At 36.3% G+C, this 15679-nt stretch overlaps 1 protein-coding gene and 1 pseudogene across 1 annotated transcript; both read left to right on the top strand.

The window, feature by feature from the left end:
- The first annotated feature begins 4393 nt into the window (after window positions 1-4393).
- LOC121259584 (protein FAR-RED IMPAIRED RESPONSE 1-like) lies at window positions 4394-5632 on the top strand. The gene has a single exon (XM_041161217.1). The coding sequence runs from the start codon at window positions 4394-4396 to the stop codon at window positions 5630-5632; it is 1239 nt and encodes a 412-aa protein (XP_041017151.1).
- A 73-nt stretch (window positions 5633-5705) lies between these two features.
- On the top strand, window positions 5706-15673 carry LOC121259583 (annotated as a pseudogene).
- The last annotated feature ends 6 nt before the right edge of the window (window positions 15674-15679 follow it).

Genomic DNA, 15679 nt, shown 5'->3' with positions numbered 1-15679 from the left:
TCCATTCGAGATTGTAAGATCATAATCGCCAACCTACCAACTATTATCTGTCACTTCTAATAAGATTTCGGCAACATCTCCCCATAGTTCTCCAAATATGCTCGTTGGTCGTGCACACCGACGAGTAATACATTAATGCACATTCACCGAAACTGCATATCCGGAGAACAATAAGGGATGACTCTACCAAAATCATAATGTCGGATGCAACAGATATAGTTTCATAGTTTGTGAAAATGATCTTACAATCCCAAACTGTCCACTCTGGACAATTCAAGAGTTATCAATCAACCATTCAACATGATTGATAACTCTCGAACGGGTCTAATGTTTATTTCAATGCCAAGTAGAAGATACGATATTAAAACACAACAAACATACAATATATATTCAGTATCCTAATATATATGCCAAGTATCCTAACATATATTAAAACACAACAATTTATTTTTAATATTTGTTAAGTTAGTCCTCATAGTTTAATTATCTTTTCTAATATAATTCTATCCCTTTTAAGTGTGTTGTAAGATAGTTTTTACAATGGCCATTATGAGTTTAACTATTAATATGAGTTTCAGTATTAATAATCCTTACGTTTTTATAATATAATTTTAAGATATATTAAATAATTAGTTGTAAGATAATTTTTACAACTATTCTCTTTTAAATATTAATGAGTTTAAGTCATATTAATCCTTATGTAATTATAATATAATTTTAAGACATATTAAGTAATTAGTTGTAAAATAATTTTTACAACTATTCTCTTTTAAATATTAATATGAGTTTAAGTATTATTAATCCTTATGTAATTATAATATAATTTTAAGACATATTAAGTAATTAGTTGTAAATATTATTAAGAATTAATAATATTAATAATAAGTTTAAATATTATTAATTCTTACATATATATACTATACATAATCTACTACAATATTACATATTTATATGATATGTAAGATAATTTTTAAGATAGTTTTTACAACCGTTCGAACAAGGTAATATCCTGTTCGAACATGTTTATACCGTTCGAATGGTATATAACCACGTTCGAACGGTCTCAACCCAGATTACAACCTCCAGCCAGTTTAGACGAGTATTAGTATCTCACAAACTTATATTCAGAAAACACAACAAATATACTTCGAATAGCACCCTCTAACAAACATATAATCGTTGAACGTCCAATAGCAATCCTCTAACAAATATATTTTGTGTTTAAACTAAGAAACACCTACACAATATATATATATAAACCACAAAATCAATAATAAAAAATGATAGATTTAGAAATAAAATGATAAAGAAAATCATACCTTTAAGCAAAATATACTAAGCAATCTTCTTTAAATGATGATAAAATGAAAGAATTTGTTAAGAAAATATAAGATTTTTGAACGGATTATTTTAGTCGGTCGTTTTACATCTATCTTCTTAATTTCTAGAGATGGATCTTTGAAGTTGAAAGTTGATTATGTCTTTTGTACAAATATCTTCTTAATTTTGTATATATAATATATCATTTAGTTTTCATATATCTATATATGTATCTATGTTGATCTCCAAAAGAACTAGTAAAAAATAACAATAATTTCTTTCAAACTTGGGACAATTTCAAATTAAAGGCTAGAATAATATACCATATTCTATAAGAAATTAAATAAGCTTGCGAGGAGTTGACGTTAATTGTTGAGGGAAAAATTAGTTGATTGGCATATTCTTGTGAAAGCCTGTATAAAATTGTGTTGTAACAAGTGTGAAGTGTGTCGAAGTGAAAATTGGAGGGCCAACTCAAGTCAGAGAGTTCGCTCGACATGGCTCGACACTTTGCTCGAGCGAACTTCAAGACAGAGAGTTCGCTCGACATGGTTCAACACTTCGCTCGAGCTACATTCAAGTTAGAGAGTTTGCTCGACATGGCTCGACACTTCGCTCGAGCTAACTTCAAGTCAGAGAGTTCGCTCGACATGGTTCAACACGTCGCTCGAGCTACATTCAAGTCAGAGAGTTCGCTTGACTCGGCTCGACACTTTGCTTGAGCGAACTTCAGGTCAGAGAGTTCGCTCGACATGGTTCAACACTTCGCTCGAACTACATTCATGTCAGAGAGTTCGCTTGACTCGGCTCAACACTTCGCTTGGCACTTCGCTCGAGCCAATGTTCAGAAAACCTAATTCTCTTAGGTTTGAGCGCCTCTTTCCTTGTTTGTATAAAAGGAAACCTTTTGGTCTTTCCTTTGCACGGAAAAATAGAGAAAAGACTCTAGTTGCTTCAAAAGCCATAGAGAGAGTTTTTCCCACATTGTGAATCTCTCTTGGACAAACACATCTCCACCCCACTACATTCAAGATCAAATCTTATTCAAAGTTTATTGAAGTGGACGTGTTGATTGGCTGGAAGAGTCCAAAGCTGCTGTTGATGCAGAAATCGAGAGGTTCTCGTGGGAAGCTATAGAAAGGTCAGAGTTCCGGCACTACATGCTTGTAGAAATCAAGTGGGTCACTTGTGATGTTGCAAGCCAAGTTTAGCTACTACAAAGGTTTTGTGAGTGTCTCTAAATTGGTTGTAATAAACTTTTTCTATAGTAGATTTTAGGTGATGCCTTACACCTGGAGTGGTTTTAGATTTTGAAGACGTTTTTCAAATGAGTTTCCACTTCATGACCAAAATCATTGTGTTGATTATTTGTGTTATTTGATTAACTGTTTGTTTGTCTATATTTTTTAAACAGTATTGCTATGCACAGTCGTCTTATGCAGACGGCGTGCAGTTGGCTGACGTGGTGTCATGCCACGTCAGCCATTTAAAAAAACAAAAAAAAAAAAAAGAAAAAAAAAAACAAAACACGAAGCTGAAAGCTGAGACCTGTTTTACATACGCCACGTCAGCCATTTAAAAAAAGAAAAAACAAAAAAAATGAAAAAAAAATAAAACACAAAGCTGAAAAGCAGAGACCTGTTTTACATTTCGTTTCCCGCTAGTCCTGCTTTGTGCGTGCGTCGTGCGATTTGGAGAAATTTAGGCAAGAGAGTTTGGGAGATTTTCTTCCTCAGTTTTGGTCTACAGATTGAAACCCAGAGAATGCGGTGGGTGTGTTGGGCTGGGTCAAGGCCGGTCTGCGTTGGGCTGGGTCAGGTTCATGGGCTTTGTTTGGGTCAGGTTCATGGGCTTCGGCGGGTCAGGTTCATGGGCTTCGGCGGGTTAGGTTCGTGGGCCATCATCTTGGGTCAGATTAGTGGGCCAGCGACGTGGGTAGGTTTCGCGGGTCATCTTCGTCCCCATACAGCCGCGCTGTGGGTCATCTTCATCTCTACTTTAATCTAAAATTTTAACTTTGCATTTGATTAAATGTTTTGGTCACTGTTAAACAATCAAGCATGTTGTGATTTGCTTGTTTTTTTTCTTCCATTGCTGTTGTGATTTAGCTGATTTTTTTCTTCCACAGATTAGTTTTTTTGTTCCACAGCATGTTATGATTTAGTTGGTTTTTTTCTGTTGTGATTTAGTTGGTTTTTTCCTTACACAGCATGTTGTGATTTAGATTTGATATTGTTAAATACAAAATTTTTGCATTGCATAGAGTTAGATATGTGGGAATTTGTTAGCTGAAAAATTAATTTAGTGGTTAAATATTGATATTGTGGTTTAATTATTATGGTTTAGTTGTTGTTTAATTATTATGGTTTAGTTGTTGTTAAATATACAAAATGTTTGGAATGATCTTTAAATAATGATCTTGGGTGCAGGATTATTATTCTATTTCCTCATGTACTTTAGTTAAATTCGAATTGTTCTGAAAAAACAACCGGTGGATGATTTAGTTGAGAAGAAAGGCATCAACCATGTCTGGCATGTGTAAACAGTATTTGATGCTAAGAAAATTTTTATCAGTTTTTTTTTTTCTTTAAAGCAGTATGTACAATATTAGTTTTCTGGTTGATTGAAGTAATTTTCTTGATAACTTATCAAAGATTGGCCTTGGATATTGAACAACTTGTACAAGGCATGGAAAAAAGAGAAGAACACCTATCTCCGCTAACACCATCTAGCTCAGATCCGTCAAACTCAGTATGTTATTTCATAATTAAAAAAATTCATTGTAGCTCAATGTTTAACATCATAATTATTATTATTATGTTGTTGTCAGGACATCCCCAAACTAGTCTACTAAACTATCAAAATTATATGCACAGTTATTTTGGACCAGTGCCTGCATGGTCACCAACTTTCTTGCCATATCCAAATAGAACCAATAATCCAAACAACATTCAGGTGGTTTTTCAACTTCCTTATTTATTTTTAGTTATAAGATAATAATTTTTTAAACAAATTAAATGTTTTAGTTTTTTTTTGTTTTAAGCTAAACGTTGGTTACCCATTTTAATTTGGGATGGGACCTCCGAGGCCATTTATCGGTACAAGCTCTGCAACGAGCGCAGAAGTTGGTGAAGAAGATAGACACGATTGTCTACAAACTGAAGCGCCATGTACTTCTGCTATAGTAGAAGAAGAAATTTTGTTAGATAGACCAGATGAACGGGAAATTGACAATGGCACTACCGGTACACCAACTGACGATGACACTACCAGTACACCACAGGTAGTGCCATCGTCAGATGGTGATGATATCATTGAGGAACCAAAGTCGGGGATGGAGTTCAATTCGTTTGAAGAGTTATTCAGCTATTATAAGCATTATGGTAAAAAATGTGGGTTTGAGGTGACGACACAAAGGAGTGAGAGGTCAGAGGATCAGAGTGTCAGATATGTCACCCTTGGTTGTGCATGGGTAGGGAAGGCCCGAAATAAGAGTTACAATCTCACCAACCCACGTCCGACAGGAAAAACGAGCAGTAAGGCAAGGATTAATGCCTTAAGAGTTGAGGGAAATATGCAGTTGACAACAGTCCATAATACACATAATCACAGTCTCAGCCCAATGAAATCCCGCTTCTTTCGATGTAACAGAGAAGTGAATGACTCTGTTAAAAGAGCTCTAGACACAAATGATTTAGCTGGCATCCGACTAAATAAGAGTTACGGATCTCGTGTCGTTGGCGTATGTGGCTTTGAGAACCTCCCATTTTTTAAAAAGGATTATCGTAATTACATCGACAAAGCACGACATCTACGACTTGGCTCAGGTGGTGCTGGAGCACTTCAAGATTATTTTATGAGGATGCAGTATAAGAATAACGGATTTTTTGCATTGATGGATTTAGACGATAAAGGAAGGTTAAAAAATATTTTTTGGACAGATCCATGTAGTCGGGCAGCCAACCAGTATTTTGGTGACGTTTTTGACACCACATACCTGACAAATAGGTATGGGAAGTCATTTGCACCATTTGTTGGTGTAAACCATCATAGGCAGTCGATTCTTTTGGGAGTTGGGTTAATTTCTAGTGAGGACACGGAGACATTTACATGGTTATTTCAAACCTGGTTGCAGTGTATGGAAGGTATAGCTCCAAAAGCTATTATTACTTATCAAGACAGAGCAATGAAAAATACAATTACTACTGTCTTTCCAGAAACTCGACATAGATTATGCCTATGGCATATACTGAAGAAAGTCCCTGAGAAGCTTGGGTCATATGCTGCATACAGAAGTGGGCTGAAAACTTAATGGATGAAATGTGTGTACGACACACAAACTATTGAGGAGTTTGAGAAATGTTGGGCCGAGTTTATTAACACATATGACTTACATGAGAATGAATGCATGGTTGAAAAGTTTATATGCGGAGCATGAGCATTGGGTACCAGTTTTCCTGAAAGAGGCACTTTTTGGCTGGAATGAGTACAACCCAACGCAGCGAGAGTATGAATGTTTTTTTTACGGTTATGTTCATTCAAAAACAAACCTGAAGGAGTTTGGCTACCAGTTTGACAGTGTGCTGAAGAAGAAAATTGAGAATGAAAATCATGCGAAATTCCAGTCATTTAGCCAGGTCATTCCCTGTGTATCTAGATCTCCAATTGAAAAGAAATTCCAAAAGTTGTATACTAACGCTAAATTTAGAGAAGTGCAGCAGCAAGTAATAGGTGTGCTTGATTTGGATCCATCTCTACTTACATCGGATGGTGTAATGAAGAGTTATTTGCTAGAAGATGAAGTTCGTATTGAGAAGTTCACTAAAATGGTTATATATTCAGTGGACTTTAATGAAGAAGATTACAATGCTAAGTGTTCATGTGGATTATTTTAGATGAGGGGGATACTAATAAGCAATTCAAAGATGCAAAGAAGAGGATAAATGAGATGACTGAATGTTATCGCGAGCAAACACGCAACAGATCATTGACCCAAACAGGTTCGAATGCGACGATTTTTAAAGTCTATTTATCTTGTTTAGTTCTTTATAAGTACTTAATTCCTACTTATGAAAAAAGGAAAAAAAATTACTTAATTTCTATTGTTTAATGATGTCATATTAAACAGTTCTTTGCCCATAATAGATTCGAATGCTGGTTATATGACACTGGACACAACTGCAGTTGCTGGTTCAAAACAAGTCAAGAGTCCACTTGTTGTCAGAGGGAATGGAAGACCCTCATCTCTGAAGAGAGCATCTAGGATAGAGACAGACATACGAAAGGTTAAAGCCAAATAGAAGAAAACCCAAGTCAGAGGGAAAGCCAAACAGGTGAATGTTTTAATATTGGGAGAATTAAAAATAACCATTCGATTCCTTTAACATGTGAATGTCTTGTAGTTTTATAATGTAAGTATTTTAAAAGTTTTTTTAATTGTTACATTATTATTAGCGAGATGAGAGTTCCAATGTTGGAGATACACCAACCATGGGCACGCGCAAGAATTTATTTGGGCAATCAGAAGTGGATATCACCAATCCTGGACAAGTGCAAGTATTAGAAATAGATCTATTTATAAGCCAAACAATGATTTCGCCTCAGTTGAAATGGTAACTTTTCATCCCTTTACTATTTACTAAGTATTTTGTAATTTATAAATAGCATGTTATAGACAGCTCAGTAATTGACAGTAATGGAATCCAACACCGAGAAACAGTGATGGGTAGCCAAGAAAGTGTAATGTTTCTAAACTTTACACAATTTAATTGTAATATTTAAATGACATTAATATTTTCATATTAATCGTAACAGATTTTTTTGAGTTCGATGGCGCACGACTGGACCTCCCTGGACTATGATGGATCACAACCGGTGCAAAAAGGTTGAAATTTAATTTCTGCAAGCTTGGCAAGATACCCAAGGTATTATAATGTAATTTTTGTGCCATATGATAGTCAATTGCTCTGGATTTTCCTTCATGTAGTTGACTAGTTATTAAAAAGAATTTTAATAACTTTATTCCAAGTACAAGTGCGAAAATTAGAAAAAAAATGAATACTAGTATAATCACATTAAGGAACTGTACAAGTGGGAAAATGTAAAATAAAATACTAGTAAGAAATATTATGGATTTGAGTAGCCATTTTCTCCTTGATATTTACATTATGGTGTCGTTGAAGACTGAAAATAATCACTTACAGAAAATATTGAAGCAAGGAAATGTAATTGAGAATCTTTGTTGCAGGTTGGTGAGGGAGGAATGCAACTTTGAAGGAAAAGTAATTATCTTGTGCAAATTTTGTAAGAAGAAATGTTGGTTGGTGTCATTGATTAGTCTTTGTAATAATTTTGTAAGAAGGAAGGTAGGTGGCATTGATGAGTTTTTGTAATTATTTTGTAAGAAGGAAGGTTAGTTGTATTGATGAGTTTTTGTAATTATCTTGTATTTATTTTGAAGAAGAAATGTTGGTTGGTGGCATTGAGGAGTTTTTGTAATTATTTTATTAGAAGGAAGGTTGGTGGTTAAAGTTTTTGTAATTTTGTTATATTCATATAGCTTGAAAAGTGATACTATTTCACATTATTCTTGGAAGGGTGAAAGATTTTATTGTTACTTATATTACTATTACTAGTGATGCAACAGGTATTGAGTAAGTCCCTAATTGCCACGCCCGAAATTGCCATGTAACAGGTTTCAAAGACAAATGGTCAATTGGAAAACAAAAAGTTCAATGTTGGAATAATGGTTCAGTCGTTCTATTGATTTGCCTACTATGCCTTTAACGTTTGAGTAGTATGGCTTTGTTGCAGGTTTGAGTTGGATGGCTTCTTTAGTTGTTGGCCAACCAGTGCAGGTGACTAGTTTCAATTGACCATTATTCATTCACATTGAGTACTATTTTACATTATTTTTGGGGTTAGCTCCCCTGCCTCGGGCAATTGAAACACAACAAATAGCTACAGCTTCAACATGAATAAACCTCCCGCCTCCGCCAAACAGCATCCACATAAATGATATTAATTATACAAATCTAATAAAAATTAAATAACTTATAACACCTTAAATAACTACAATTCAGTTTTCTAGATAACTAATAACACTTAACAACTAATAACACTTAAACTAAAGATTTACAGCACTAAATAACTAATAACTTATAACACTAAATAATTAATATCAATTAAACTACAACTTCTGAATAAGATGTAACATAAACCACTACCAAGAGTATAAATAACAAAAAATAACTATAAAAAGACCAAAGTACACCCGGGATAACGTGCGTGAACGCCTTAGGGCAGTTTCTCTCTCAAGAAGCACCAACTCCTTTTTCCAGACCTCCACAGATATACTATATAGCATCATCTCTATCTTTTTTATGTCATCCACTATCTTAAGGAGCTCAGTTACTTTATTTTCGATATCGTTGAGTCTCTTTTCGAGCTCTTCCTCAGTTTTCCTTGACAATTCATTTTTTCTTTATTCTAGCTCTATGTCTTGATCACTATCTGCCCACTTGAAATAATTACAGTGTAGTAATCCTTGATATTTGCACAGAAAAACAGTTCAAATGTTAGACGTAATGCTAATCAATTCATTAAACATATTACATTACAAGTCTTGTAGCTACCTTTGTGTTGTACTTTGGATGCCCTAAGAAGGGTTGTCCAGGATTTGCCTTAGTATTTGAGTATCTCAAATTAGCTTCAACGTCACAGAAGCACAAGGGAGATGCTAAAGTACGTTTGCCAACGGATGAAGAAGACAGTGATGATGACAACATTTTAACATGAACTAGAATCACAAAGGAAAGACACACATATCAAAAGACACACATAAACCAATCTTCTATTTTTCTCAGTAAATCATCGTGCTTAAGAAGTCAACCTAAGCTAACATCATCAAAAACATAACCAGCAAGAACAGTACAAGCAGAAATTCCGCTAGAGTGCCCATAACCAGGTTTGAAGACTGAAAATAAGCACAACGCACAACAAGAAAGCACTGTGTTTGCCTCAAAAAATAGAGTACCAAGAAATGTTGCTACATGCACCAAAAGCTAACAACAATAAGGAGTACAGCTCTCATCAACCAGCTTAGAGACAATAAAAGGGAAACTAATATAATTAGTTTTATTATGGTTTTCAAAATAAAGCAAAACGGTTCACTTATAATCCATTTACATCACAAGCTAACAACAATAAGGAGTACAGCTCTCATCAACCAGCTTAGAGACAATAAAAGGGAAACTAATATAATTAGTTTTATTATGGTTTTCAAAAGAAAGCAAAACGGTTCACTTAGAATCCATTTACATCACAAGCTAACAACAATAAGGAGTACAACTCTCATCAACCAGCTTAGAGACAATAAAAGGGAAACTAATATAATTAGTTTTATTATGGTTTTCAAAATAAAGCAAAACGGTTCACTTATAATCCATTTACATCACAAGCTAATAACAATAACGAATACAGCTCTCATCAACCAGCTTAGAGACAATAAAAGGAAAACTAATATAATTAGTTTTATTATGGTTTTCAAAATAAAGCAAAACGGTTCACTTAGAATCCATTTACATCATAAGCTAACAACAATAAGGAGTACAGCTCTCATCAACCAGCTTAGAGACAATAAAAGGGAAACTAATAGAATTAGTTTTATTATGGTTTTCAAAATAAAGCAAAACAGTTCACTTATAATCCAAATACATCACAAGTTAACAACATGAAGGAGTACAGCTCTCATCAACCAGCTTAGAGACAATAAAAGGGAAACTAATATAATTAGTTTTATTATGGATTTCAAAATAAAGCAAAACGGTTCACTTAATATCCATTTACATCACAAGCTAACAACAATAAGGAGTACAACTCTCATCAACCAGCTTAGAGACAATAAAAGGGAAACTAATATAATTAGTTTTATTATAGTTTTCAAAATAAAGCAAAACGGTTCACTTATAATCCAAATACATCACAAGCTAACAACAATAACGAGTACAACTCTCATCAACCAGCTTAGAGACAATAAAAGGGAAACTAATATAATTAGTTTTATTATGGTTTTCAAAATAAAGCAAAACGGTTCACTTAGAATCCATTTACATCACAAGTTAACAACAATAAGGAGTACAGCTCTCATCAACCAGCTTAGAGACAATAAAAGGGAAGCTAATATAATTAGTTTTATTATGGTTTTCAAAATAAAGCAAAACGGTTCACTTATAATCCAAATACATCACAAGCTAACAACAATAACGAGTACAGCTCTCATCAACCAGCTTAGAGACAATAAAAGGGAAATTAATATGAAGTTTTATTATGGTTTTCAAAATAAAGCAAAACGGAAAAATTAGAATCCATTTACATCAAATACTATGTATAGTACTAGAGGGCCTTTGCATCCGACAAACCTAACAATCCATCTGATAAAATTAATGCATACCCCAACCCCATATATGTAGATTCTGCTCATGAACCAACCACTTAGCACATCAAATACATTATCAGAGTTTTGAGTCTCAACTCGTATGTTAGGGTTCGGATGTTGTGTGAGTGTCAACTCGTATTGCCAAATAGGATTTTTCTAAACTAAAAACTCGATAAAAAAACATAAGACAAAAGGAATAGAAATGATATGTACTTGCCTTCAACCTGGACCGGACAGGGGCGACTTCTTCCTTAATCACCTTCCTAGGATTAGGGTTTCGGGATGAAGGGAAATGGGTTGGGTTAGGGCTAGGGTTTCGGGATGAAGGAAAGGGGCTGGTTAGGGTTAGGTTTAGGGTTGGCTGGTTAGGGCTAGGGTTTCAGGATGAGGGAAATGGGTTGGTTAGGGTTTCGAGATGAAGGGAAATGGGCTGGGTTTGGGTTAGGGTTAAGAGGGAGGGAGGAAGGAAGGAATCAGAGTGGAAGGGCGCCGGTGGGCTTCTAGAGCTGGAGCTTCGCCTCGCCTCGCCGCACCACGCCGCGACACAAACACGAATGGGCTAAAGTGGAAGCGCGCTGAGTGGGCTTCTGGAGCTGGAGCTTCGCATCGCAGCGCCGCGACACAGAGACGAATGGGCTAGAGTGGAAGGGCGTCGGTGGGCTTCGACTAGTGGGGTGAGAAACAGATAGGTTCACAGAGAGAAGAATGAATCAGAGAGGAAGGGGGATTGGGGGTCGAAGACTCAAAACACAGAGAAGGAGGGAGAAATGGGGGAATGGGGGGAAATGAGGAAATGGCAAATGGCAAAAACGTGAAAAATTGAAAACGACGTCGTTTTCAATTTTCCACGTCAGCGCCGTTCGCATGGCGACTGCACGAGCCAATTGCGTCTAGAGTTTTGTTTTTTAAAAGACCTTCAAAATTGGATTACACATATTCACCCCCCCTCTAGGTGTAGTGATTGGTAGAATCACTGCTTTTTCACAATTCAATACTGTTTAAATGATTCTTGATCAATGATGCAAATTAACAACATAATATAAACAGTTATACGCTATCGAGCAGTAGTAAACTGATCAGATGTCCCTAATTTCATGTGTGTACGCGGTCCCAATTAATATTATAAATAAGAACACATTAATCCTTCACATGTCCTATTCTCCACAAAAACTTTGATGACAATGGCTTTCAAGCTTTCCACATTATGCACTGTTTTTCTCCTGCGCATACTTTTCTTCTCCTACTCTCCATCTCTTGCAAGCTCCTTTACCACCCAAGATACCCATCTTTTTGCAAATCCAATTTACCACCCAATGAATCCGGAACCATATAGGATTATGGCAGGCACTTTGTTCGCCGGTCCTTATTCTCGGCAAAAGACTCTCATCGGCTTGTCAAATCATACCTCCGTCGAACCAATTCCTTGTATTCCCAGGCCACCATTTGTGCCCTCGAAGATTGTCTGCTTTTAGTTGACCTGAACGTGGATGTCTTGTCCAACACTTTGCAAAATATAAACGCGACAAATAGTCTGAACAACATGCAAGCCAAGGACTTGCACACATTGTCTAGTGCCACTTTGATTAACAAAGAAACATGTTTTGCTGGCCTTCCCGAGGTAGCATCAGACTCTAGCGTTAAAAATGCTCTAATGGTACTAAGCTCTACAGCGTATCTCTTGCGCTCATAAACTACGGTTGGGTTGCTCAGACAAAGAGAACAAGGTTGCTAACAGAAAGAAAGCACATATTTTCCATGTTGGAAAATTTCCTAAAGAATCTTTTCCCTTTAATATCAAAGTCGAGTAGCAGCAATCGAGAAACTTCAGTGTCCATTACATACTGCGAGAAAGCTACTTCAGATAACGGGCAATATGTCAGTCAGGCAAATGGTGGTTGGGAAACCGAACGGTAGTGGAAACTTTACGACAATCAATGATGATGTGGCTGATGCGCCGATCAATACAGGAACTAGCAATGGATACTTTGTGATTCACATGGTGGCCGGAGTTTACGAAGATTATGTTTCCATTGCCAAGAACAAGCAAAATTTGATGATGATTGGTGATGGAATATACCGGACTGTGATCACTGGCAGTCATAACTGTTGAGGAAAAAATTAGTTGATTGGCATATTCTTGTGAAAAACTGTGTAAACTTGTGTTGTAACAAGTGTGAAGTGTGTCGAAGTGAAAAAGGGAGGGCCAACTCAAGTCAGAGAGTTCACTCGAAATGGCTCGACATTTCGCTCGAGCGAACTTCAAGTCAGAGACTTCGCTCAACATGGCTCGACACTTCGCTCGAGCTACATTGAAGTCCGAGAGTTCGCTTGACTCGGCTCAAAACATCGCTCGAACGAACTTCAAGTCAGAGAGTTCGCTCGACATGGTTTAACACTTCGCCCAAGCTACATTGAAGTCAGAGTGTTCGCTCGACATGGTTCGACACTTCGCTGGAGTGAAATTAAGTTCGCTTGACACTTCGCTCGAGCCAATGTTCTGGAAACCTAATTCTCGTAGGTTTGAGCGCCTCTTTCCTTGTTTGTATAAAAGGAAACCTTTTGGTCTTTCCTTAGCGTGGTGAAACAGAGCAAAAACCCTAGTTGCTTCAAAGCCATAGAGAGAACCATAGAGAGAACCTTTCCTCACTTGTGAATCTCTCTTGGACAAACACATCTCCACCACACCACACTCAAGATCAAATCTTATTCAAAGTCCATTGAAGTGGACGTGTTGATTGGCCGGAAGGTTTCCAGAGCTGCTGTTGCTGCAGAGATCAAGAGGTTCTCGTGGGATGCTATAGAAAGGTCGGAGTTCCGACACTACATGCGTGTAGAGATCGAGTGGGTCACTCGTGATATTGCAAGCCAAGTTTAGGAACTACAAAGGTTTTGTGAGTGTCTCTATATTGGTTGTAACAAACTTTTTCTATAGTGGATTTTAGGTGGTGGCTTACACCCGGAGTGGTTTTAAAATCGTTCTTCAAATGAGTTTCCACTTCGTGACCAAATCTCTGTATTGATTATTTGTATGATTTGTTTAATCTTTTAATTGCTTACTTATCATTATATTTTATTAGACCAGAAAATTTGAACTGCACCTATTCACCCCCATCTAGGTGTTGTATGGGATAGAACCACTGCTTTTTCAATACGTTGTGGATCGTTGGACTACATTTAATTCTTCGACATTTGGTAAGCTAAATTCATGCTACTTTAGTATAATATTGTGTTCTTTATATATAATTTCACGCATAAGATACCCAAAGTAACCATGTTAAATTCGACTAATTCAAGATTTCGTGGGAAACTTCGTGCATTAATATTGGTGTTATAAATAAAGCAATAGAGAAGTAATAATTGATCCAAAAATACAGCCTATGATCGTCTTGATTATCTATAACGCCATATGTTTGAATCAGATCATGTTCTGATGTTTGGCAATAGAGAAGTACTAATATTTGACCCAAAAATACAGCCTATGATCGTCTTAATCTATAACCATATGTTTTGAATCAGATCATGGTCTGATGTTTGGCAACATCAACCACCAGAACCAACAAGGCATGATATATAAGGACAGGCTTTTACTCGATTCAAACCAAGGCAAACAAAATCTAAAGCAGAAAGAGGATATAGAATGGTTTTAACTTGTTTTTGAACTTGTATCATATTCTTTATCTGCTAACCTGTTGCAGAAAGTTAAAGTTAAATACATCTCCTCTCCTGCGGAAGTTATAAATTCAGCATACATTACGTACTCGTGTTTTTATGGTAACTCTCTTTATAATTAAGAATTATAATTTATGTTGTGCGCAGCCGTGGTCGGGCTAGGCTTTGTGGCGACAAACATCACCTTAATTCGTAACACAGCCGGGACAATCAAGCACCAAGCCGTGGCAGTCCAAAGTGGGCAGGGGCGGACCTATGAAGGGGCAGGGGAGGGCCAAGGTTTGTAAAAATATATATATATATATATATATATATATATTTATATATATATATATATTAATTTTTTTTATGATTTAATAGGATTATATTAATCTCATCTTGTATTAGCCCCCTTTTTAAAAAATTATCTTGACTCTACAAAATTATTTTAATCTTACAAATTATTTTGATCTTGAAATAGAACAAAAAATATTTTATTATAGTTTTAGCTTTGTTCGCCCCCTACAACAAATTCCTGGTTTCACAATCGGAAGTGGAGCTGATCTGTCTACGTTCTAAAGATGTAGTTTCGAAGGCTACCAAGACACATTATATACCCATTCACTCAGGCCATTTTACAGAGAACGTGATATTTATGGCACAGTTGATTTCATATTTGGCAATGCTGCTGTTGTTTTCCAAGATTGCAATATCTATCCAAGACTTCCAATGCAAGGGCAGTTTAATACTATCACAGCGCAAGGCAGAACGGACCCGGCCCAACCAAAACACCGGGACTTCCATTCATAACAGCAGCATTAGGGCAGAAGGACTTGGCTTCTAGTACTGATGGAACAACAAAAACGTATCTAGGGAGGCCATGGAAGATCGAGTTATTCAAGAACTGTTTACGTGCAGTCTTTCGTGGATAGCCTAATTGACCCTTTGGGTTGGCATGAGTGGTCCGGGACTTTTGCCCTTGCTACATTATTCTATGCAGAATATAATTACAACACGGGAACAGGATCGAACACTACTAAAAGGGTTACATGGGCTGGTTACCATAAGGGTATAAATGCGACGGATGCCGCTAATTTCACTGTGTCCAACTTTATAAAAGGAGATTCGTGGTTGCCTGCAACCGGAGTGCCTTACACAGGTGGCTTACTACAAAATGATGGCATGTTGAGTCTTGACATCGATCCTTCAATTACATGTTTCAATTGTAAAAGAAAACTCGATCGCCTGTTAAATTATTCTTGTAAATAACTCTAT

The sequence above is a fragment of the Juglans microcarpa x Juglans regia genome, chromosome 4D (assembly GCF_004785595.1).
Source record: "Juglans microcarpa x Juglans regia isolate MS1-56 chromosome 4D, Jm3101_v1.0, whole genome shotgun sequence".
Lineage (NCBI taxonomy): Eukaryota > Viridiplantae > Streptophyta > Magnoliopsida > Fagales > Juglandaceae > Juglans > Juglans microcarpa x Juglans regia.
This window is presented reverse-complemented; position numbering and strand designations above follow the sequence as displayed.